General features: G+C 18.8%; 4 protein-coding genes across 4 annotated transcripts; 3 read left to right on the top strand and 1 right to left on the bottom strand.

Annotated features, from left to right (window-relative positions):
- Positions 1-2,028: 2,028 nt before the first annotated feature.
- MKS88_000278 (fam-l protein) lies at positions 2,029-3,041 on the top strand (the record flags this gene model as incomplete). The annotated part of the gene is made up of 2 exons (XM_067216612.1): positions 2,029-2,115; positions 2,244-3,041. The coding sequence occupies 2 exons, from the start codon at positions 2,029-2,031 to the stop codon at positions 3,039-3,041; spliced, it is 885 nt and encodes a 294-aa protein (XP_067075961.1).
- A 3,235-nt stretch (positions 3,042-6,276) lies between these two features.
- MKS88_000279 (uncharacterized protein) lies at positions 6,277-7,185 on the top strand (the record flags this gene model as incomplete). Its single annotated transcript, XM_067216720.1, has 2 exons — positions 6,277-6,363; positions 6,502-7,185. The coding sequence occupies 2 exons, from the start codon at positions 6,277-6,279 to the stop codon at positions 7,183-7,185; spliced, it is 771 nt and encodes a 256-aa protein (XP_067075962.1).
- A 5,835-nt stretch (positions 7,186-13,020) lies between these two features.
- Positions 13,021-14,749, bottom strand: MKS88_000280 (uncharacterized protein; the record flags this gene model as incomplete). Its single annotated transcript, XM_067216831.1, has 3 exons — positions 13,021-13,185; positions 13,310-14,581; positions 14,723-14,749. The coding sequence occupies 3 exons, from the start codon at positions 14,747-14,749 to the stop codon at positions 13,021-13,023; spliced, it is 1,464 nt and encodes a 487-aa protein (XP_067075963.1).
- An 8,925-nt stretch (positions 14,750-23,674) lies between these two features.
- On the top strand, positions 23,675-24,644 carry MKS88_000281 (fam-l protein; the record flags this gene model as incomplete). Its single annotated transcript, XM_067216941.1, has 3 exons — positions 23,675-23,761; positions 23,882-24,104; positions 24,337-24,644. 3 exons carry the CDS (start codon positions 23,675-23,677, stop codon positions 24,642-24,644), a joined length of 618 nt encoding a protein of 205 aa, XP_067075964.1.
- Positions 24,645-25,454: the final 810 nt, after the last annotated feature.

The raw sequence follows: 25,454 nt of genomic DNA on the forward strand, positions 1-25,454 counted from the left end.
AAATATACAACTGTATTATTGTAAGTTACATTATTATATATTTTACTGATTATATATGTATTGGTAAAATTTTTAGAATAAACGTTATATGCAAGAGGATATGAAATTAAGGGCTACTTATAATTAGTGTAATGTTATCAAAAATATTTTTTTTAATGATCTATGAAAATTTTTCTTTATTATTAATAATATAGTGCTTAAAAAATATTAACTGCATATTCACAACTTGTTTTTATGTAACACAGATTGTATACAATTATATTTTAATACAGAAAGTAAAAAATTCTGCATTAAATATTTATAATAGTTCCCATCATCTATATTTGTTCAAGAATTATAATTTATTTTGGAGGGTAATTTGGTTCCATGCCACAAAAAATAGATGTAATATATTTTTTGGATACATAAAAATGTGATATGATATTTCTCAGTAGTTACAGTAAAAGTATGTTTTTTACATACAATTTTTGGAAGTACTAAATGCTTTGTTAGTATTTTTATTATAATAAATACACGATCGTTAATTTAATATCGAATTTTACAATTTATATAACTTCACTGATCTAGTAAAGTAATTTATATTTTCAAAATTTTTAACTTTTTTTTTTATGGTTGTAAATAAACATTTTGATAAATCTTTTTACAAATTAGTTATATACTACTTTTAATTTTAGTATATTATATAGTTCTTCGTTCAATAAAGTTAAAACCATGGGTTCTTTTGTGGTTATATGTATTTCTTATTTAAAGGTAAACATAAGAGATCATCTTTATGAAAAATTTATTATGATAATTATATGTTTAATAACTTATTTTATTTATGAATATTTTAATAAATCTCAATATTTTTTTCATAGTTAAAATATGAATATATGAAAAACTAATAATACAACTCTCCTTTAAAAAATGAGTTATTAATAGAAGATTATTAACTTTTAAATACATGAATCTTTATATTTACTTGAGTTACTTAAAGGATAGTTCCTAATTCACTTTTTATCTTAGATAAATTTTAGAACTAAAACTTTATATAAATATTAATGTAAATATATGTAAAAATATAAGAATATAAAATTATATTCAATACCACTGCTAACGGAATTAAACAGTTATATTATTATATCAAGATAGTATTAAGTTTATTGAACAACTATTCTATACATTATTTGTTTATGTATAATTATTTTAGTTTATTTCTTCTAAATATATATTAAATTAAAAAGAAAATGAAATAAGTTGATAAATTTACAAACTTTTCATTCATAGATAATAATACATATTACAGCTGATTAAATATTATAACCCTCGAAAGCTATTTTACAAAAATAAAAGATGAGTCTTTATTTACCTTTTAAAATATATACCTTTTTAGTTAATTAAATGGTTTGTTATAAATTTGATTTTTTATATATGTTCTAGCAGAAAAAAGAAAGAATAGATTTATAGTATACCTAATTGCAATAATGCAATATAAAACAAAAATCTAAGAAAAATATTTTTTTCATCTATTACTTCTACTATTATATTGTTATAATAATTAATAGTTTCTTAAGAATAATAAGTTTTTCAAGAGTATAATAATTATAAAATTGGAACCATTAATAGGAAAACATTGTTAAAATCAGTAATATTTTTTTTAATGTATAAATGAACTCATTATCTATATTCTCTACATTCTATATTCCAGATATAATCAATATTTCGAATATTAAGTAATCTTGTATATTTTATATTATTTCAAAATGAATTAATAAAAAAATTTTTTAATTATTTTATTATATGAAATAAATAATTTGTATGCTTTAAGTATTTGTTATTGATTTCAATTTATATAATTTTAATTAAAGTTTTTTTTGTCTCTGTAGTAAAAAAAAATTATAGTTATATACTTCTTATTAGGTTTCTACAAAAAAAAAAAAAAATATATAAATAAAAAAACTATAATAGTGTCCATTATAATTAAAAGAATATTATATTATTTTTAATAGTACCCCTTTTTAGAATATTACCATTTGAATGATCTACGTTATGGAAAAAAAAATTAAGTTACTGTTATTCTTTAAAATTTATAGTTTTATCTTTTTAAGTTGGATATGTTATTTATATAATTATAGGGTATGATAATATCATTTAATGTTAAACGTATGACTTATATTCTTCGTGCTTTATTTTTGTTAGTACTTTTTTTTAGTGCGAGATGATTCGTTTAAATGATCCATTTTTTTTTTTTTTTGCTTTTTCAGGTTATGCATAACAAAATTTTGCCTAAATGCCATACAAATCATCAAAAATTATATGCACGAAATTATCGATTATTGGCAAAATATAAAAAGAATAAGGCTTCAAGTATTGTATGTTTAAAAGAAGGGATACCAAATGGAGTAAACGATGAAAAAGATATATATAATAATGATAAATGGGCAACAGAAAAAAGGAAATTATCAAATGGAAATTTATCACAAGGTGCAAGAGTCCACAAAAAAGATGTAATAAATAAGTCTTGTATATTTGAAACAAAAAAATATTCCTATATAGAAAGAAAAATATTCAAGGAACTTGATTATGAGAATTTTATTAAAAACAATAAGACAATCAGTAATAAAGTTTACAAAAAAATAATACGAAAAAAATTGGGATCACTACTGAGTTCACCTATCCTCTTTTTGTTTTTTTTGCTATCAATAGGACTTATATTAGATGTATCCGCAAATTGTGGGTTTATATATGGGATTACTAAGTTATTGAATTTATTTGTAAGTGGATGGTTCCGTACCTTAAATAATATGCTGAATTCTTCTTATATAAAATGGATATTCCAGCCTTTGAAAAAAGTACCAGAACTTCTAAAGAAGAGTGAGAAAGTTAGGGGAACATTTATTGATGCTGGGAAGGCAGAAGGATATAATTATGCGCCGGTTTTTTTTGGTTATCTAATCTATGTTATACCTTTTATTATATTAGGTATCACACTTATATTAGGAGTTTTTTATTACCATAAAAAAGTTAAGAAATATGAAGTAATTAAATTGAGGAAAAGATAAAATATATAATGTGAAACATATTTCTTTATGTAACGAGGTCTTTAATTTAATATAACAAATGCAATATATTTAAATATTTATTTATTAGTCATACATATAATTCCTTAAATATTATAGTTACACTTATATATACATGTCCTTTTTAGTATATAATAGTTAAAAAATATGTTCTACAGTTCTTGGTGAATTTTAATGTTATAATATTTCTAAATATATATTTTAGTATATTGTTTAATATTAATTATATATTTATGGTTTAATATATATATTTAAAAATATATAGGCATTTCAAGAAAAATATATATTTATGCATTATAATTAATATATAATATGACAATTCATATAATTTTAATGAAGTCTTGAATTAATTTATATTTGCAATATATGAAATAGCACATTCTATTTGTTTTTTTATTTCATCTTAGAATTATTATTTGTTAACACAATTAAACAACAAATTATTCTTTTAAATTGAACAAATTCGTCTTATTTTTTATTCATCGAAATGAAGTTAGTATATTTTATTGCATTTATATAAGTATATTTTCATTAAAACAAACTCTAGAAGTTATTATTTTATATATGGATGCTTATAAAACACAACTTAAGGATATTCTAATACAAAGAGTAATATCGTCTGACAAAGAACAAATAATTTATGCTAATATGCATTAATATTTATATGAGCATATTCTTTAAAGTAATATATAATACATTTAAACTTTATAAAATTCATATGTATATAAGAATATTATAACTTAAAAATAATACATAAGTTAAATGAATCTTTTTGAAAATATAAAATTTTGTGATTATAAAGCATAAATATTTATGAGAAAATTAGCAGGACGTTATAATTTTTTCTAATAACTTATAAATACAAATATTAAATTATGTTACGTTTGAACGAAAAGTGTATAATATGAATTAATTAAAAAAATACATACATATATAGATCCATATATTACTCAATATCATAGATATATAAAAGAAACATGTATTAAATTATGACAATTTATTATCGTAAAGTTCTTATTAAAATATATTCCATCATAAGCATATATTCATATTTTATATCTAAGGCTATAAAAAAAAGACCTACAATTTTTATAAATACAATATTAGAGGATTATAAATTATAAAAGAAATTATTAAATAAATTTGTACTTTAGAAGGAAAAATATTTTTTTATTTTCTCAAAAAAAAAATATTGAAGAAACAAAAGTGATTTACATTATATAAGTATAACGTTGAACAAATCATCTATTAAGCTTTAAATACTTCCAAAATAAATAACATATTTAAAGGAATACAATAATTAACATAACATCGAATATATAATTGTATTCAAAAAATATTGTAATATTATTATATATATATATATATATATAAACATAAAACGCGATAGAGTTATTTAATGAGATAATTAGCTATGTGGGAAAAAATGTAAAACTCTTGCGTTTGATATTCTAAGTTTAAAATAGACGACTAATTTAGATAAATATATGTATAATTAATAAAAAAAAGGGCAAAAAGAATATTTAGAAACAATGAACATTTCTAAGAAATATGAATACTTTGTATAGGTAAATATTTACTGTAAGTTTATTATATATAAGATGAATTTTTCATATGTTGGATATGTATTATTATGAACTGTTAAAATTTGTTAACATATATACTAAAAGAAAAAATATTAACTGAGTAAAATATTTTAGCAATTATATTATGAAAGTATAAAAAAACTAAATAAGTGCCTTTATAAATATCGCAATATTACTATAATTTAAAAGCAAATAAATATAATACTGTTAATTTTGGAAAAAAAAAAATTTTCTATGATTTTTTATTTACTTTCATTGATGAGTAATATTTTAGATGAAAAATAAAAAGGTTTTATATATTAGAAATTTAAAATAAAATTTAAAGCACTTCATACATTTATAATTATAAAGTAATATGTTACAATATATGAGGAAAATAAATAGCTGAATGAAAAACATCTTTAGTTTAAAAGCATTTTTTTAAGAAAAATCATTTTATTTATGTTAACAGTTTAAATCACTTCTTTAAATTATCTTTCTGAAATAAAATATTTCTAAAAGAATAGATAAAAGATAATATATTTATTTTAAAAATATTAACAGAAATATTACTAACTAATAAATCGTAGTAAATTATTCAGGTATATTTTTATATTTGTTATATGAATATTATATTCTATAGGTTATTATATTAAATATATTTCATTTTTATATATATTCTTGAATAATCAAATTATGTACATTATTTCTATGCGAATTTTACGTTTAATTTATTTTGTTTTATTTTGATATCTTTTTAATATTTATATAATTAATTAAAAAATCTTAACAATTCAAGTAGGTCAATGTGAAGATTTTTAAAATAGAAATTATTATATATATTAAAATGAATTAAAAATTAAATCTCTCACAAATTATAGACCTAAAAAAAGGATAATCTTTATTTACCTTTAGAACATATATTTGTACATAGATTAGTAAATATATATTAATTCTAATTTACAAATAAACAATACACTATAGAATATTACATATATTTATGTAGTTACTAATGCAATACTATATATAATATAACAAAAAAAATTGCAATTTATATGGTTTTCTATATTTATTAATATATTGTTATAATAAATAAAATATTATTATAAATTAACAGTTTATCAAAATATAATTTTAACAAAATTAGAATTATTTATAGCAATGCATTATTAATATTGACTATTATTCTAATTATATATAGAACAATGTATAATCTATATTCTCTAGTTTCTATATTTTGCGTGATGTCAATACTTCGATATAGTAAGAAAACATATGTATTTTTTTTTGTATTATTTTTAACAGAAATAATAAAGAGAATATTTAATTTATATACTATAACAAATAATTAAATTATAAATTTTTAATATTTAGGAATGAATACACAATATATTATGTAATGAAAAATATTTTTATTTTTCTTTAATAACATTAAGATAAAATATATATAAAGCATTTATAATTTTATTTTAACTTGTAAATATTGTACAGTTCATCATAGTTATATATGTATTATTATAATTTAAAAAAAAAATAAAAATTAATAAAACAAAATTACATAAATAATATATTAGCTTTTATTATCCTAAGAATATTTTATTATTCTTGTTATTTTCCTTATAATATATAATATAATAATAAAGTTTTATATCATGGAACAAAATATTAAGGCAATCTTATTTATTAAAATTACTCTGTTTATACTATTAAACTGGTTATGTCATTTTAACAATGTTGTGGTATGAAAATATTAATTAAGGATATTTGTACTTTTTGTATATTTGTTACTTTATTTAAATTAACACTGTTATTCTCCATTATTTTATTTATTCTACTAATTAAAAAATATTTTTGTTCTTTTTTTATTTTTTTTTTAGTGTACATTCACTACATCTATAAATTACAATTGTAACGTTGGTACAAAATTAGCTTCAACAGCTCGTAGATTACTAGCAAAATATAAACAGAATAAGAATACCTATATAACAGGGTTAAATGAGAATATATCACACAATGATGGAGTATATGAAAAAAAAAACATGTATAATAAAAAAAAAAGGAACGTGGAAGAAAAGAAGCAATATAATAGATCTTTATTAAATAAGGGGCAATACTATACAGAAATTGTCGATTATAATAATGGAATGTTTGATGGAAAACATTTCCATTTTGAAAAAAAATTGATTAAAAAAATAGATTATGATAATTTTCTAGAAAGAAAAAGGAGAATTTGTGATATACTTTTAAAAAAAATAAAATTTAAAAATTACAGAAATATAGTTGCTATATTTTTCATTTTTTCCTTGTTTGCAGTAGCAATAGACATAATACCAAGATTAAGGCCTTTACATAAAGCTTTTAAATCCCTTAAGCAGGGTGATATATTGAAATATTTGTGTGAGTTTGTAGAGAAGTTGGAAGATTCTGTAAATAAATATATTATTTATTTTACATTATATTGTGTACTTATGCTTATATTGATTATTGCACTTGTATTGGGAATTTGCAAGATCTTAAGAAATAATGAAAAATATAATAAAATTAAGTTGATGATCCAGTAAAATGAATAATATTAGGAGTATATATTTATGTAATTAATTCTATAATATTAAGTAATATCTGTAATCTTTTTAATGATATTCTTAATAAAAATGTATATAATTTCTAAAATATTGTATATTCACAAGAGTATAATTATTTGTTTTGATACGTAACAATATATATATATGTTCATCGCTTTTTGTGTATTTAAACGTTTAAAATATTTCTAATTTGTATTTTAATATATAATTTAAGGATAACTAAAAATACTTATTATAATGATTATATCTGTATAAGTAAACACACTTCTATGAATAATATATATATGTGCATTGAAATGAATAAATAATAGAATTTTTCATGTAATTTTATATAACTCTGTTAAATTATATTTTAACTAACAATTAATGACTTATATTCTGTACTTTGTTTTATTAAAAAATTATTATTTCTTAAGGTAATTAAATGAAAATATATTATTGGTTTTAAATTAACAATAAACTTGTCTTTTCTTGTATTTTGTAAACCTATGTGACTACTGAATGCTGCACTGATATATATATGTAAATATATATTTTTACATAAAAAATCATTAATATTTATTTTATATATTATTATTTATGAAAAATATGTAGCTAAATATATTTAGTGAAAATATATTCTTAAAATTCATTTAGTATTTTTTTTATTGTATAATTGTGAAAATACAAATGTATAATAAAATAATATCCTTTTTGAATGTGAAAAATTAATGATTGTTTAAAAATTGAGTGTATTATGAAACTCCATAAATAATTGAAGAAGAAAAAGTAATTATTACATTATTATTGTGCTTATATATATCGTTGATCCTTTTCTTTATAATTTATTTTAATTTATGTTATACTGAAAATATATAAATATATTATTTGTAGCTTTTATTTTTTAAATCATTAAAAAATTAAATTTATGAATTAGATATAATCCGATATTAATAGATAATATTTTTATTTATTTAAAATGTAATAATTAACATTATAAACTCTATTAAGAGAATATAAAATTTTTACGTTATATAGAAAAATTAAAGTATATAAAATATATATAAGTTTGTTACTGAAAATATATTTAAGAGTAATTCTGTTTAATTTTCTATTTATTTTTTTTAAGGTAATATAATCATTTTGTTACTTTGCTACAATATTGTTGTATGCTTATTGAATTAGAGATTTAAAATAATAAAATATCTTATTTTTTTTAGTAATTTTAAACAGTAGAATTAGAACATATAATTAATGTATTCAAATTAACAATGGTATAACAACATTTTTTATAATTATAGAATGGTAATATATATTTTATGTTTACTTCAAGCACATTAGGGGTTAGTGGTCATAATATATTTTATCACTTATATTTTGTTTATATATTATTTTATCTTATTTACTATTTCCATGGGTGAATATTTATAGAAAATGATTTATATCTAGGCATTTGAAATGATAGTTACGTAGAAGGTATATATGAACTTCATAGATTATGTATATTTTACTACTGATAAAAAGATTATTAATAAATGCTTGCTTAAATATTTCAAAAATTATATAACATTTACTGATAGTTTCTTTACTATTACTTTCATATTTAAATAATATTTACAATATATACATTAACGTTTTAATATAAGTAATTCAGCATAAATAATGAATTAAAAATAATTAAATGCTTATTTTATAGATAATATATCGTGCCACTTTTATTTTTTACTTAAATTAGTTAATTTTTTTTTTTTCTTGATGAGTTTATTGATAGCATTATTATATTACCCTATTATTATAGTGAGAATAATATGCTTATTTTAGTATCTACTAAATAACTATGGTACCTAATTTTAATTATGCACATATTATTAAAGTGCTATTATAAATTCAATTATTTTTAAATTGTTTTAAATTTATAATAACTCGTTTTAATACAATGAATTTTTATGATTAATATTTAATAAAAAATATAACAGTTTAGTACATCTTTAAAGGCCCTAATTTATAACTTCTATTCCTTATGTTATTATAATATAAAATCGGGAAACTAAGTACAGAAACGTAAGCCTAAAGCCTAAATAATGTATCTATAAAGTGTACTAACGTTATTAGTTAAATAAAGGAAAAATTTATAAATGTTTTAGGATTTATACTTAGATTTATCATTTGTTTCATTTATTTCTACTTTCATTCTAATTTATATCCTCTCATTCATTGATCTATAAATTTTGTTGTTTATTATGTACAATTTTTTAATAAAAGAATATTTCCAATAATTAAATAAAAGAGTTTACCCATTTTTCATTTTTTTTATACGCTCAAAATATATAAGTAAATAAAACTTTTGTAATTTTCTTAGATGTTTTTTCTATTACTTCCTTTATTTATGCACTATTTCTACACTTATCAATCATTTTTGATATATGAATGTATAAAAGTTATCATTACATGCCATTCCGTTATCATACCAACTTTTCAACTTTTTATACTTTATATGTGGCATATATATATAAGTGAATTCATGATATAAATGTTTTGTCTAAGAATATATTTATTTATATATTAAATTATTCAATTATTTATTTTTTGTTAATATGCAATATTACGTTACAATATATGTTGGAAATTAAGGAGAACAATGGAAATTTAGTGCCTCCTATTTTTATTATTAAAAAAATAAAAAGAATAAAGAAATATATATCTGTGTGAAAAAAGGTAAAACAATAAAAAATATTTTTACTAGAACACTTAGAAGAAATAAAAAGAAAAGGAATTATAAAATTTTAGATAATATATCTAAAAGAAACGTAGAAGGTAAAAATAAATATAAGTTCATTTGAGAATCGCCTGAGAAAAAAATAATATATAAAATAGTATAAAAAATCACTAGAAAATATTTAAATATTTTAAATTTTTATAATAATACTTAAATATATAGAGTGCTATCATTTAAATTTATATAAAATAAATAATACAAAAATTACAAATATATATTTTTGAATAATATTACTAAATGGGATAATGTTAAACATTAAGATAAAAAATTATTATTAACTCATTTTTGAGTGGTAACAATATAATAACTCTTAAGCCAATAAATTAAGGGCAATATCCTATCTCTACTGTTATATATTAAACAAACGAAGCTGGAGTTATGTAATGAAATAAAGTACACTTTATACTCAGTTATTATATAATATTAAAAACTTCAAAAAATTTACCTTAATAAGGAATTTTATATTTATAGTGTAATTTTAATTGAAGAATGAATTATTCATATATTCACTAATAAATTAAAATCTAAATAAAAATATTTAATTATATTAGTTATCCTAATTATAGAATTATTATTATGATAAATAAAAATAAATGTAGTAATAACTAAGAAATGTCTTTCTGTTTAAAACAATAAAATATTTTTATGTATTACAAGAAAAAAACAAAAGTACTTCATTAATATATAATATTCTTCATATATTATATAAATTCTATAGCAAAAAATAATGTGTATACGAAAACATTATTTAAACACTAATGTAATGTATTCAAATAAATTGAAAAATCAATTGTAAATTTTTAATTATTAATGGAAGATTAGGGTCACCATTATATAACTATTCTATGATTTGAGTTAAGGTGAGTTTTAAGTTGTAAATACTGATCTCTTCAATTTTTTTTTTAGTGATCAAGCTTCATTTTTTTTCTATTATTATTTTTATTTTTCCAATAATCATACTCTTCTTTTAAGAAAAATATAATACGTTTATTTCACGTAGATCTATATAGAAAAATAATTAACTTATTTATCTCTATTTTATGTGTTTTTTACTATACATATTTTTATGTCCCTTAGTCTTCATTTATACATGATAAAATATCTACCTTGGAAATTAAATAGATGAAAAATTTCTAATTACATTCCGTTCATTTGAATATGATATTTATTGTTTTTATTCATTAGTCTATTACATTTTCTTTAAGCCATACTTTCCATTGTTTATTTTCTATCCAATCTCTATAAATGTATATTATCAAGTTGTTATAGTCTGCCATAGTTTCTTTATATCACTTCATCACGGTCGTGATTACGTTATCTATATATTTTTTATTAATACGCTTAATTAAAAGGTTCCACAAATACTTTTCATTTTTTAATCTTTCGTCCCATTGTGTATACGCTTCAACTTTTATATAAATATATGAATTTCCAAGTAATAATTTTTTAAAGCAACGTATCTAACAATTAACCTCGTATAAAATATACGAATGTGAATCCCATTAATGTTTCTTCTTTCATTCCAATTATTCAATTTATTCAATTTCGACATCACAATTTTATTGTAGAAGAATATATTTTCATTGAACCACCCTTAAAAATATGATATTATATAATATAATCCGTGTGTATTGAACCAACGTATCCAATCATAGTCACTGCAATTGGAGAATACATCATAAAAATTTGATTGATAATCTTCTTTCATACCAGGAACATAATATGACCATTTTTCCTCTAAAATGTACGCAAAATTATTAAATTTCTCATTTCTGTTTCTAATACTAGTATTCTTTTACTGTTTAAAATCTTTATCATTTCTTTTTTCTGTTTCATTAACCATAATTTCCATTTATTATTTTTATTTTCTACTAACACTATAAATTAACATATTTTTTGCCTTAAGTACACTTTTGGCATAATTTCACGACCATTATAAGATTTACAAAGTGGAGTCTTTATTTTTCCAGTATATAACTAAATAACATATTAAAAAAAAAAACATATTTTTTATAGTAATATAATTTTTAAATAGAATTAACTAAAACCTAAATTTATTTATTTGAAATATTTTATACTACCCCCTTAAAGTAACAATTATCATTTTCATTGGCAGAACATAATTTAAATATAACGGAAGATACTGATATGAAAAGGATTATTGCTTTCATATTTAATAATATATAGTTTTATTTTATAATATATATTTTTCAATAAAATATATTATATTACAAAAGCAAACGCTCTAAAATAAGAAGTGCAAATATAATACGTACTACAGATAAAGTCTTATAAAATATATTTAAATTATTATATAAAAAAGAATATTAAGATAAATTAATGAATTTTATTTATTAAGTTTAAATAAGAAATTAAGTATATAAAGAAACTTAAAAATATAAAAATAATTCCTAAAAATAGTTATTTTCTTTAATAAAATATTCCCATGTAAATTTGACAAAGGTATCTTAGTTTTTCTTTATATTAGACAAATTTTTGTCTTTATTGATTATTAAATTTTCTTAATATGTATGTAAGCAGTTGTTTATTTAATATTTTACATTACTTTTAAAATGAGCTTTTTATTTAGTTAAATATAGCATAATAAAATTTGCATTTGTGTTTATATGTAAAAATAGATTTTAAAATTTCAAATTTTACTAATATATATATATTACTTTGTTTAACATGTGTTATATAATTTCCTTTTTAATTATTATATGTGAGACAATATTTACTATTTCTTTGTTAACTATATGTATTATCGTACATTTTTATGTGTATCATGTTATATACAAATTTTCTGTATTTAATTTTTTTTTCAGTTTATATATACTACTACAGAGTTATAATTATATATAATACTATGGTTGGAAAATTCTTAACTTATTCACTGTATGCTTAGTAGATTTATTTTATGTATTGTTTGAATATATTTCATTTTGTTTTAATTTTTTCTCTTACTAAGTATAAGTGTGAGTATCATGTGATTATGTCCACTTCTCAGTATGCATTTTTTAAATCATTTTTCATTTTATTTGAAGACATTAAACAATATTTCACCTAGAATAATAAGAGAATTGCAATCCTCTATTCCCTGTTCTTCTTGTGCCATACTTTGGAGCTCGGATATTAAACTGACGCATATACGGATAATCATAATAATCGTCAATTCTTTTTTTCCTTGATACTTTTTTATGAAAAAATCTTCCAAAAGGAGTAAACTATTATAAAAATGAATAATAATAAATGTAATGAATATATTTTTTTTGTAATTATGAAATTTTATGGGAATTAAAAATAGTAAATTAATATATTTTTTGGTTTTATTGTGGAACATTCACTTACTTTATAGAAAAGGAAAATAGTGAGTATTATTCCCATTATCAGAGAAAATGTGATTCCACCGCGAAAAAATTTGTTTTTGAACATATAAGAATTAGGACTTAGTATGATTTTAATTTTTTTTCCTGGAGCGAACACGTTCAATTTTATTCCTATAGTATTAGTTTTACGTACATCTGGTTCTATACATTTTCCTGATGCATCTCTTGATAATAATAGATTTTCGCATGGAGTATATCGATCAGCACTGTTATCTTTAATTACATGTGATGCATGTGAATTGGATAAATGATTTTGTGATCTTGAACTTCCGCTTGAAACTTGGTTATCACGTCCTAATTCGGTAGATATAGGAGTTTCTATATGTCCACCAATAGTAAAAGGAACATGATCAGGCGGGCGGTGAGTAAATGATGATGAAGGATTATTAAGAGATGCAGTAGATGATGGAAGAACTTGACATTTAATTTTACCTCCTATGAGTTTGTTATCACTAACTCTATCATTTGTAATATCTGTACATTTAACAAGATAAATTGAACTCCTAAAATCTGCTTTGGAACTGCCAGAATGCGATGTAACACCTGATGTTAAAGGTGTCTGAGCTTTTATTAAGTTATTGCACTTTTTACTTCCGTTAGACCTTAAAGTAGACAGCAATTTATTAGGATCAAATTCTTCATTGCATTTAAAATAATCTTCACATTCTGGCCAAAATGAGTCTATACAACATCCCATATGATTTTTATGCTTGTTATATAGTGTAATAATATAATTAAGATATCCTTCATATACATTGTGTGTAACACGATTACAACTATCAGATGTTTTAATAATATCATAATTTTTAAAATAATCATATAAATATTTCTCTTCTACCATATCATTTAATCTTTGTAAAATATCATTTTTAAAGTCATATTGACAATTATATGCATTAAAATTCTCATTAATTTTATTTTGAGCTTGAACGAATTTATCAGTTATAGGTTTGGCGTTCTCAGCATTTACATTATTTCCTAAAACTTTCTTTATATTGTGATATATCCAGTATCTATAATGTGAACACTGCAATATATAGTCAATTTTATTAAAGTGATTAGATAATTTATCTGTATTTCTTGCAATTTTTTTACAGAGATTATAACTTGATTTTTCTGTATTATCCCCATCTTTATTGAATACACTACAGTAACTATCGTAACTTCTTCCCTGAACATCATTATTGAGTTCTTTATATATATGATGTGAAAGTGAACCTACTAAAATATTTTCCTATAAATTAAGAGGATATAATGAATTAGATATAAATTTATAATTTATTATTTTATAAGCAATTAAAAATATGTTACAGCAGAATATAATACTTAAGCTATAAGGCATTATTAAATATTTTAATTAAGAATAAATTTATACCCATGAACTATCATTTGGAGTTGACATTTTTTTTTTGAGTAAAGTGATATATAATAAAATGCCATCACACTAAGTATACATTTAGCTATATATAAAAAATAAGAACATATAAATTAATGATATAATATGTATTTTGCTATGGGAATTTCCAAAATAAATAAATATTTGTCAGTAGGTGATATCTGATAATTCTGGTTATGGATTAATATACCGCAACAACTCTAACATCTAATAAAACAATTATTTTTAATTTTAAAACAAATGAAATGAATAATGAGATTATGTATCAACTTTAAAAACTAAAGTATTAAAAATAAATATATTATTTGTAAATATTATATTTATTCTACTAATAAGATACATAATACAAAATTTTGATTTTTTAATCTTTTAATATATGTATTTATCCATTTTGTCCTTTAAATATATTGTCTATATATAATTTTCCGCATAATAACTATTTTTTTAGTATAATCAATTATATGGAATTTACGTTTAGTACTATTATAATAACTATTTTTTCAGTATAATCAATTATATGGAATTTACGTTTAGTACTATTTTACTATAATTATCCTATAGAATATTTTCTGGATGGTATTGTATAATAAAATTCTTTTTTATGAAAATTATATAAATACTAAATAAAATTTTTTTTATATAAGTGTAAAAAAATAAAAATGTAAGAATATATTTGTAAATTATAAAAAATAATTGGTTTTAACTTATATAAAAAAATAATTATTACTAGGAACGTTTTAACAATTTTAATTATGCTACTTAAATTATCACTCATGAATTCATTTTAATATAATAATTCCTTGAATTTCTATACATTATATAAAATATCATTTTAATTTCCCACTTTTTTTCTTCATTTGCTATAAGTTTTTCCTTAAATAATATATATGTTTTTGCTTATAAAATTATTAAATACACGTAAATAGAAAAAACAAAATAATACATAAATTTATGTGGTAAAAAATGTTTTAAAAAAGGATAGATTGAAAACTGTTATATTTTTATAATAATAAAAATAATATTGTATAATACAATATTAACATGAACGCATATAATATAAACTGAAGTTTTAAAATATGTACAATGCTGTTTTTATTATGTTAATGACATAAAATAGATATGAAAAGAATTGTCGTGTTAATGTGAAATTCGCAACAATTTTATGATTTCTTATTCATACATCTTGTATTATTTAAAAAAATATTGATACAAAAATTTAATAGAATTATAATAAAAAATTCTTTTCATTTTTTTATATATAATTTTTTTCAAGAGTAAACATTTATTTTAAGTGCATTCACATAAGGCATGTTCCATATAGTCACATAATATCTTAAAACTTTTTGGAATAAAAATGTGGTATAAGGTACTATCCGTATTATATATGTAAACTCAATGGATTTCTCTTTTTACGAGTTTTGTTAATTATATAATGACCTTATTTAATTTTTCAAAATAACTAACACAATAATGTATATTTAATTTTATCTCATTTTTTTTTTTACTTTTTATTTATATAACATGTATCTTTTTCCTTAAAAATACGATATTATTCTGTTAATTTTATTATAACTTCTAATTTATTAAAATATTATTAAAGTTTTCAAATTAATGATTTCTAGTTAAATATTGTGATATAAGTAAATTAGACTGTAATTACTATATAATATATGTCAGAGTTAACATTACTTCTATTATGAATAATTTTTTAAGTATATTTTGCTATACTTTTATTTATGTTATTTTTTTTTTTTATAAGGTATATTCTATTAACACAACTATTTTTGCACTTTCTACTATTATTTATTTAAATAATATTATTGATAGGATTTTTATAAAACATTTAATTAATAATACAGTCACAGTTGTTCTAGTATTACATTTTAGTTCTATTATTTATTATATATATTCGTTAAAATTTTTTTTTATTGATTTTAGTAAAAATTACATTTTATTTGTGTTTTTTATATGAAATCTAAATGAATATTTTAGTATTGTTGAAAAACATCATTAACTGATATTAATAATAACCACTATTAAAATGTTATAATGTATTTAATACTTTTTATAATTTGTGTAATATTTTGGTTATTCAAGTTAATATGTTCAATTTTTCTATTTAATGTATGCTTATGAATTTAACTCATTAATGGATGTATTGATACTTCTTTTTTTTTTTTTATAATATATTATCGAATGCGAAAATAAAGATAATAATACTTATAATGAATTTAATTCTGAACATTTCATAAAAAATATATTTAATTATTGATTCTTATTTCGAAAAAAATTAAAATGTTAAAAAAATAATCTTATCATACATTAATATTTGTTATAAATTGTGATTTGTTATTTTTTCAGCTGAAACATTGAAAAAAAAAATAATATTATTTTTAAAAATTGATTTGGCTTTGTTTTATATAATATAATATTATTTACTCACGTTAATATAACTTGTAACAGAAATGAATAAAATCGGTGAAAATATATAATTACAAAACATAATAAAATAATTTATCATTATTATTATTTCTTCAATGGAAAAAAAATAACTGTTATAAATTTTTTTTAAGCGTAATATATGTTTTGCATGAATTATTAGAGTATGTTTTAAATATAATTCACTACATATTTTTACAATGTAAGAAATATAGGAAAAATATATTTTTATTATTAATTTTAACTTTTAAAGAAAATTTTTTTGGCTTAATTTGAAATATTGCTTCATGTCTAATAATTCATAGTACGCATTTATTATGAGCATACATATATAATAATACTAATATTTTAAAGTTTATATGTTAAATGGAGACTATTGTATTACATAATAAAATAATATTTCAAATTTAGAGATATGTTAGTATTAATATAAATAGAGAAAACATTTCTACAATAATAAAATATAGACTACTTTTTAAATAACTCTATAATTAATAATTTATTGTATTAATAAATATCTTTGTATGTAATCAGATAGCTGATTTTTATATCATACTATATTTATCAATTTATAATAGGGTTTATGATTTATTTTATATTCTAATGAAAATTAAGTTAAAAATGAAAAAATGTGTATATATATTTTTATAAAATTCAAATGCAAATAAATAGAACCGTTAATATTCTATATTTTTGAACTTGGGCAGTTTATATTTCTAGTAAATATATTTATTATATTTTGTGTGAAAGATATATATTTGTATCTATTTGTCTTAAATAATTAAATATTCTTATTAGTTAAATATTTTAATGCAAAATGCAGATTATAATTATATAATATAAATACGTTATGTATATTATGAATTATTAATAGTGTTTTATGAAATGCTTAAAATAAATTAGAACTGTAAAGGGAAATAAAGTGTTTTATAAGACTTCATTTTGTATGTAAATTGCACTTTTAATTTTAATTTTATTTGTGTCATTATTCAAAATACTTATTTTGTGCGATAATGCTAGTACTACTACAATTATATGTTAAAGAATATTTAATAAGTTATTCTTACTATTACATATTTATTTTCAGCTTATAATTAGTATAAGAAAATACTTAACATTTCAACAGATTAAATGCAATTATAAATTACATATATATATATATAATTCTGTAGCAAGGTTTATTCTTTGCATATTTATCATATATTTAAGTATAATAGACAACTTAGTAGAGAAAGAAGTACATTTTTATTTTTTATTGTAAAAATTATAAATGATTTATGATTTATGTCTTTTATTTCAGTTTTTACTCTTACATTTACAGCTATTTTACTTTATTAATTTCCATATACCCATTTAAAAATGGTGATAGAAATAGAGGAAATACTTTGAATATAAAAAGTAAATTATTTTAAATAAGTGGAATAAAATAATTTTATATATATATATATTTAATAAAAATAGGTTATATGATCTTAAATATAAAATAGGGCATTCGTAGATATGCATTTTGCAGTATACAGTGAAAAAATAATAATAATATAAAAAGATAAAACAGAATAAACTTAAGATAATATATATATAAATTATAATTTGAAAGTTTTGATATATATTAGTAAAAGATAATAAAATTATAATTAATATATAAAAAGTGACTTCTGTTTTACCTAGGAATATTTAATGTATTATAACTAACCGAATATATAAACAAAAAAGAATTTAAGAAATATTTTGAAATTTAAAAGCGATTGAAATATATATTTAAAATTGTAGTTTGCTTATACATTTTTTAATAGATAATTGAACCAGATGTAATTTATAAAAATAAAGTTTTTTTTATGTTGTTCAGAAGTTCATAAAGGATTATTGTATATATTCATATTTTTTATTGATGCTTTAAAAATAGTAAAATTTAAAAGTATATTAACGTATTAGAAATACATTTAATATATTAAACAAATAGAAAAACGCTTTAATTTTTTTTCATTTGATTAGTAACAAACGCTGAAAAGTAACAGCTATATTTAATAAATTATAAGTCAAGAGCGAAAAATCTTTTTAAATATATATGTATTAATATATATATAAATATCTATACTATATGAATGTGAAAACTGAAAATACAAAAATAATTATATTAATTTTGTGATATACGTTAGGATATTGGGTATTATATAGCATAATAAAAATTTAAAGATTTTACATATTTTTTTCTAATAAATTATTTTTTAGAAAATTAATTTGCTTACACAAGTTAACATCAATTTGCTGTCAAATAGTTATTATAATACATTTAAAGTGTTATATTTTTATAATTATCTATATTCACTATATTCAACAAAAAATATGAAATATAAATATTTCTACGCTTATAGATATATTTCATCTATATATTATTTATTTTTGTTATATAAGAGTTAACGCCAAATATATGATTTGGAATATCAATTATTTATATATTAACAGAAAATACATGTACTATTCCCTTCTCCATACAGTTGTCTAATGTAATATAAAGCATTAATAATTTTCCTAAATTATATTATATGTTATATTAAATATTATATTTTAGTATTTTTTATCTATTTCCTTTTGTGTTCTAAATTATATTATTTAAAATAATTTATTTATTGTAAGTTTTTTTTTTTAATTATAACAATTAATAAAGATATTTTTTTGCTGGATTTATTTTTGTATGCTTTTTTTTTAAATGATCATTACTGAAGAACTTATAAATTTATACTTTTTAAAAAGAAAGAAAAAAAAAAATATATATAATTTTTTTGATTCTAATATATAATATATCTAATTTTAGTATTAAAATAAAATACATTTATTTAAATTATATAAAAACATTAGCATTCCATAAATAATAATATGGTATGAATATATAAAAGAGTTATATTGGATACAAATTTTTAAAATATCAAAATTTTGTTTGTGTATTAAATCTTAGAATACAATTATTTATTTAATATAGAAACGTTCATCATATTGTAGGTATATAATGCATGTTAGATTATAATTTGTACTATAAAAAATATTTTGTATTTTTTTTTTTTTCTATGAATTGTATATTATTATATACTATGCAATAATTTATGTTTTTTAACTATGCAATAGTATTTTAAAAGGTATAACACATAAAATATATTAATCTGTTATTAGAAAATGCAAAAAAAATATTTAATAATTATATTTCTAATATGTGTTAATCTACACATTCAAATAAACATATTCTTTTTATTCTAATAAAATAAAATGTGTACGCATCAAACAAGGCATTTCATTTTTTGTTTTTTCTGAATAGTATTGATATCAAAAATTTAGAATTGTTCTGTTAGAATATTAGAATATATATACTTTTTAAGCATGTACGAATAAAATTAGTTTTACGATAAATTATTAATTTATAACCTTGTTTTTCTTGTAAATAAATTCATTGGTAATATTATCAAAAATATTTTTAAAATCATCTCCTCTTAATTGTACATTATAATTATATTTTATTTATGTAGTTTAATATTAGTTAAAAATGGAATAAAATAACCAAGCGCATAACCTTACTTTTTTGATAATAAACTTTGAATATATAATAAACTGTTTAGGTGCTTGGACACATTTTAAAATTTAATAATTCTATAATTAATGGAAAAAATATATATTTTATTTTAGGTAAAATTCTTATATTTATGCTTTTAATTTGGATAAGTTCTTATATTATGAATGCAGTATATTAATATAGGAGAGAGTTTTCCCCATATATATTTCTTCTTGTTGTTATATATACTAGTAAGAATATTTTACTTTTGAGTAAGTAAATTTATCACAGTATAAATAATAAAAAAAATAAAATTTCATTTTCATATATTTTTCATAAATCTTTAGATAATACGAACAGTGTAGGTAGAACACTATGTACAAGAAGCAATATATTATTCGAAGAAAATGAAAAGTAAACGAGTAATATATAATTAAAAATATGTAAAGGGGAAGTGGATATGTTAATTCTGACATTGAAAAGATTGCATTGAATTAGAATTTTTTTGAAGGTGTTATTGTACGTATAATGGTAATACATGTAAATCAAAAAAATAACTTAGGAGACGGACATTTGCTATGTGTTATCCATTTGTAGTATTAGTTATATTTTTTTTGAAAAATTAATATATAGGAAATTTGGTCCTATATATAAACACAGAACATATATTGATACTACCTAGAAAGATAATTTAAAATATTCAGAATATATGAATATCGCTTAGTATTTACTTTGCAGACATATATTCTTTTAAACAGTTTTTTTATTGATTTTTTTTTCTTACTCCATTAGAAAATTGATTATATATATCAGGGTTATATGTATTAAGGCGATTATTTGATTTTGAAGAGGGAGAAATAACTATATTCCCTTTGGTTTGTTTATTATGCATTTTAAAGTTTATTTATGTAATCGTAAAATTCTTAAATTTAACCGTTGTAGTATAAGCATATATAATGGAATCATAGTCATAATTAATATATTTTTTTTAAAATAATGATTTTCATGTATCTAAGGAAGTTTTTCTTTATGCCTAACGAAATTATATTAATACACAAGAATAATGTTATATACATATAAATTTTTTTATGCAACATGTATAATATGTAAATGTATGTTAATACACAAAAATAAAATACTATATATTAGATATTTTTAGGAGCTCATATGTTTCTATATATATTTTGTATTATAAATTATTTTTTTGGAATAATTTATTATTCTGTCCTGATAAGCATATTTAATCTATTTTTTTTTGAACCATAAAGAAGTAAAATTGATAGTAATCAATATTCACAATAAAAATGTGCTTAATATGCAATAATTATTTGTAAATGTTTCATAGACATTTGCATTATAGTAAATTTGTGATCGTTTAATTCAATATATAAAATCACAATTAATACATTATAACGCAGCAAGTACAGTAACTTATATTTTTAACAATTATTTTTCATTACATTTTTATTATTGTAAGTGATAATTTAAATTACCTTTTAAGAAAATATTGTATTTATTACATATCATTTTATTATATAAAGATTTTCCATATTTAATAAAATCCCAACCATTTATTTTTTGTGGTTATGCGTATTATATTAAAGGTAAACATAAAAAATGATCTTTTTAAAACTATTAGTATGATAATTATATGTTTCATAACTTATTAGATACAATATTATTTTTAATAAATTTTTAGAATTTTTTTATATTTCATATATAAAAATATGGAAAAATAATAATATATTTTTCCTTTAAAGAATGAATTATTAATAAAGAATTATAACTTTTAGAATTCATGAAGGTTTATATTTAAATGAAAACCTTAATAAACCTTCTTACCTTTACTCTTTATCTTACTAAATTGTTAGGTTAATTTTTTTTATAAAGAAAACTTAAATATCTACAATAAATTATATGGAAAAAATACAAATTATATTTATTATTTTTCTTAACATAATTGAGTGATTACATTATTCTACCAATATTCATTTTATTTTAGTATATTTCATACATGAAGCATTCTATATTTATTTATTATTATTTTTTTTTATATATTTATTCTAAATATATTTATATAATTAAAAACATAAAATTAAGTATATAATTTTACAAACTATTCTTTTCCCTATAATAGTAATAATTATATATAATTAAATAATATATCTTTTAAAAATTATATTACACAAATTAAAGATCAATCTCTAATTATCACCGAAATTTAGATTGTTTTAGCAGATTAGGGGGTTGTTATGAATTTTTTAACTTTATTATAGTATATATTAAAGTGCATATGTTTAAGTTGTAACTGATGATATCACTACAAATAAAATAAAATTTGTTTAGGAAATATTGTTTCCTACATATATCATTACTATTATAAGACTGTTTAAATAATAATAATTTTTTTAGGAATTAACAGATTTTGCTAAATATAATTTTTATAAAGTTAGAACTAATAATTGGAAAACTTAAATGATATTAGTAATTATTCTAATGAAATATAGAAAGAAGTATTATGTATATTCTCAACATTCTATATTCTCTATATATTTCATATTTGGAAATATTAAGATATCATATATTAATATATTTATTTTATTTTGAAAAGAATTAAAAAAAAAGTTATTTTATAATTATAATCAATTAAATAAATAATATATATCATGTGAATATTTATTAAGGAATTCAATTTATATTATTTAACTTAACGTTATTTGTTTATAAATAACATTAAGATAAAAATTTTTTAGTTTATTTTTAAATTGAATTTTTTTTTGTATCTGTTGTATAAAATTGTAGTCCTATGCTTTATATTATGTTTTACGAAAAAGAAAAAAATAGAATAAATTGCATAAAATAATTAATAAGAGTGTCATTCATTACTAAAATAATATTATGATATTGTTCATTATACCCTTTCTGAGTAAATTAATGTATTAAAGAATTATAAAATGGAACAAAAAATAAAGTCACTACTATTTATTAAAATTGCTACATTTATCATTTTAAGTTGGATATATCATTTTTACCATGACGTCGTATGATAAAATTATTTAAAGATATTTGTATTATTTATATGTTTCGTATTTTAATTTTTAAATTGTAATATTTTAGAGTGATATTGTTAATGTGATTAAATAATTAATATTTATTTTTAGGAGACGTTTAGGAAGTATTTTATCGTGAAATACATGTATGATAGAAAATTATATATGAGAAATTATCGATCCCTAGCTAAATTTGAGAAAGATAAGGATTCAAATATTGCATGGTTAAAAGAAAAGATATCAAATAATGGAATGTATGAAAATAAAGATATATGTTATAATGAGATGAGGAACTTAGGAAAAAGCGAACGATCAAATATAAATTCAGGAAAAAGTACGGGAGAGAATAAACAAGTTATGAAAAATAATTCTTGTATATTTGAAACAAAAAAATATTCTCGTTCTGAAAAAAAAAATATTCAAAGAACTTGATTTTGAGAATTTCCTTAAAAAAAACAAGACAATTAGTAATAAGTTGTACAACAAAATTATACGTAAAAAATATGGATTGCGACTTTCTTTACCCTTAATATTTTTATTGTTTTTATCAACATCCCTCTTATTAGAATTTTGGGGATTAGGACTTGTAAGTTTATTGTGTTATGTATTGAAAACCATTAAACCTGGATGCTTAAGTCAATTACAGGAATTGTTAAAAATGTATCCTTTTAAAGAGTTTTTCGAATCTATAGATACAATAAATGTGCCGGTGGGAAAAAGTTCTAAGGATGTTCACTTTTATGTAACTGGTTTTTTTGGTATTTTTATATATTTATTACCTTTTATATTATTCGGTGTTACACTTATATTAAAGGTTGTTTACTACCATAAGAAAGTTAAAAAATATGAAAAAATTAAGTTCAGAAAAAGATAAAAGGTATGATTTTTAATGTGTTTCTTTGTGTAATGAAGTTTTTAATATAAAGTAATATCTATAAGATCTCTAGTACTATGTTTAATAAATACGTGAAAAACTGTTTAATCTTTATAAATACTCTAATTTATAACTATCTTGATATAGAACAATAAAATCAATGTTGTTACTTTTTTTGAGAATTTAAAAGTTTTAAAATTATTAAATATGTATTTTAATATATTTATTCAATATAATTAAATATTATGTCTTAATTTATGTGTTTTCGTATATAAATAGTATCTTATTAAAAATGTGCATTGTAAGTTAAGGTAATACGTGATAGCAAAATTCTAAAATATACTTCTAGTTCTTTGTTAATTCATACTCGAATTATAGTGAATGGTAATTTATGTTTTTTTAAATAATTGCAGTCTTATATTATTTTTTGTTAATTCAATCAAAAAATTGTGTCATTGATTTTAAATTAAAAATTCATGTATTTGTTTAATATTTAATGAAAACAAGTTAAGATAATTTTTTGAACAGATATATGTACATTTTACATAGGAATCTAATATTTATTCGGTAAAATTTTATACGTTATGAGTAATATATTTTTTACTAAAAGTAATAATAAATTACATTTTGTTGGTTTTTCACGTTTTAAAAGGCAAAAATATAAATATATAATTATATAACATATATGTTAAATATTAGATGCTTGTAATTATTTACTAAATAGTGAATTATAAATATTTTCAATTAATCGAAGGGTCAAAAGAGTATAATTTATTTTTATTGTGGTAATAATTATATTTTGGATAATCT

The sequence above is a fragment of the Plasmodium brasilianum genome (assembly GCF_023973825.1).
Source record: "Plasmodium brasilianum strain Bolivian I chromosome Unknown PB_00_13, whole genome shotgun sequence".
NCBI lineage: Eukaryota > Apicomplexa > Aconoidasida > Haemosporida > Plasmodiidae > Plasmodium > Plasmodium brasilianum.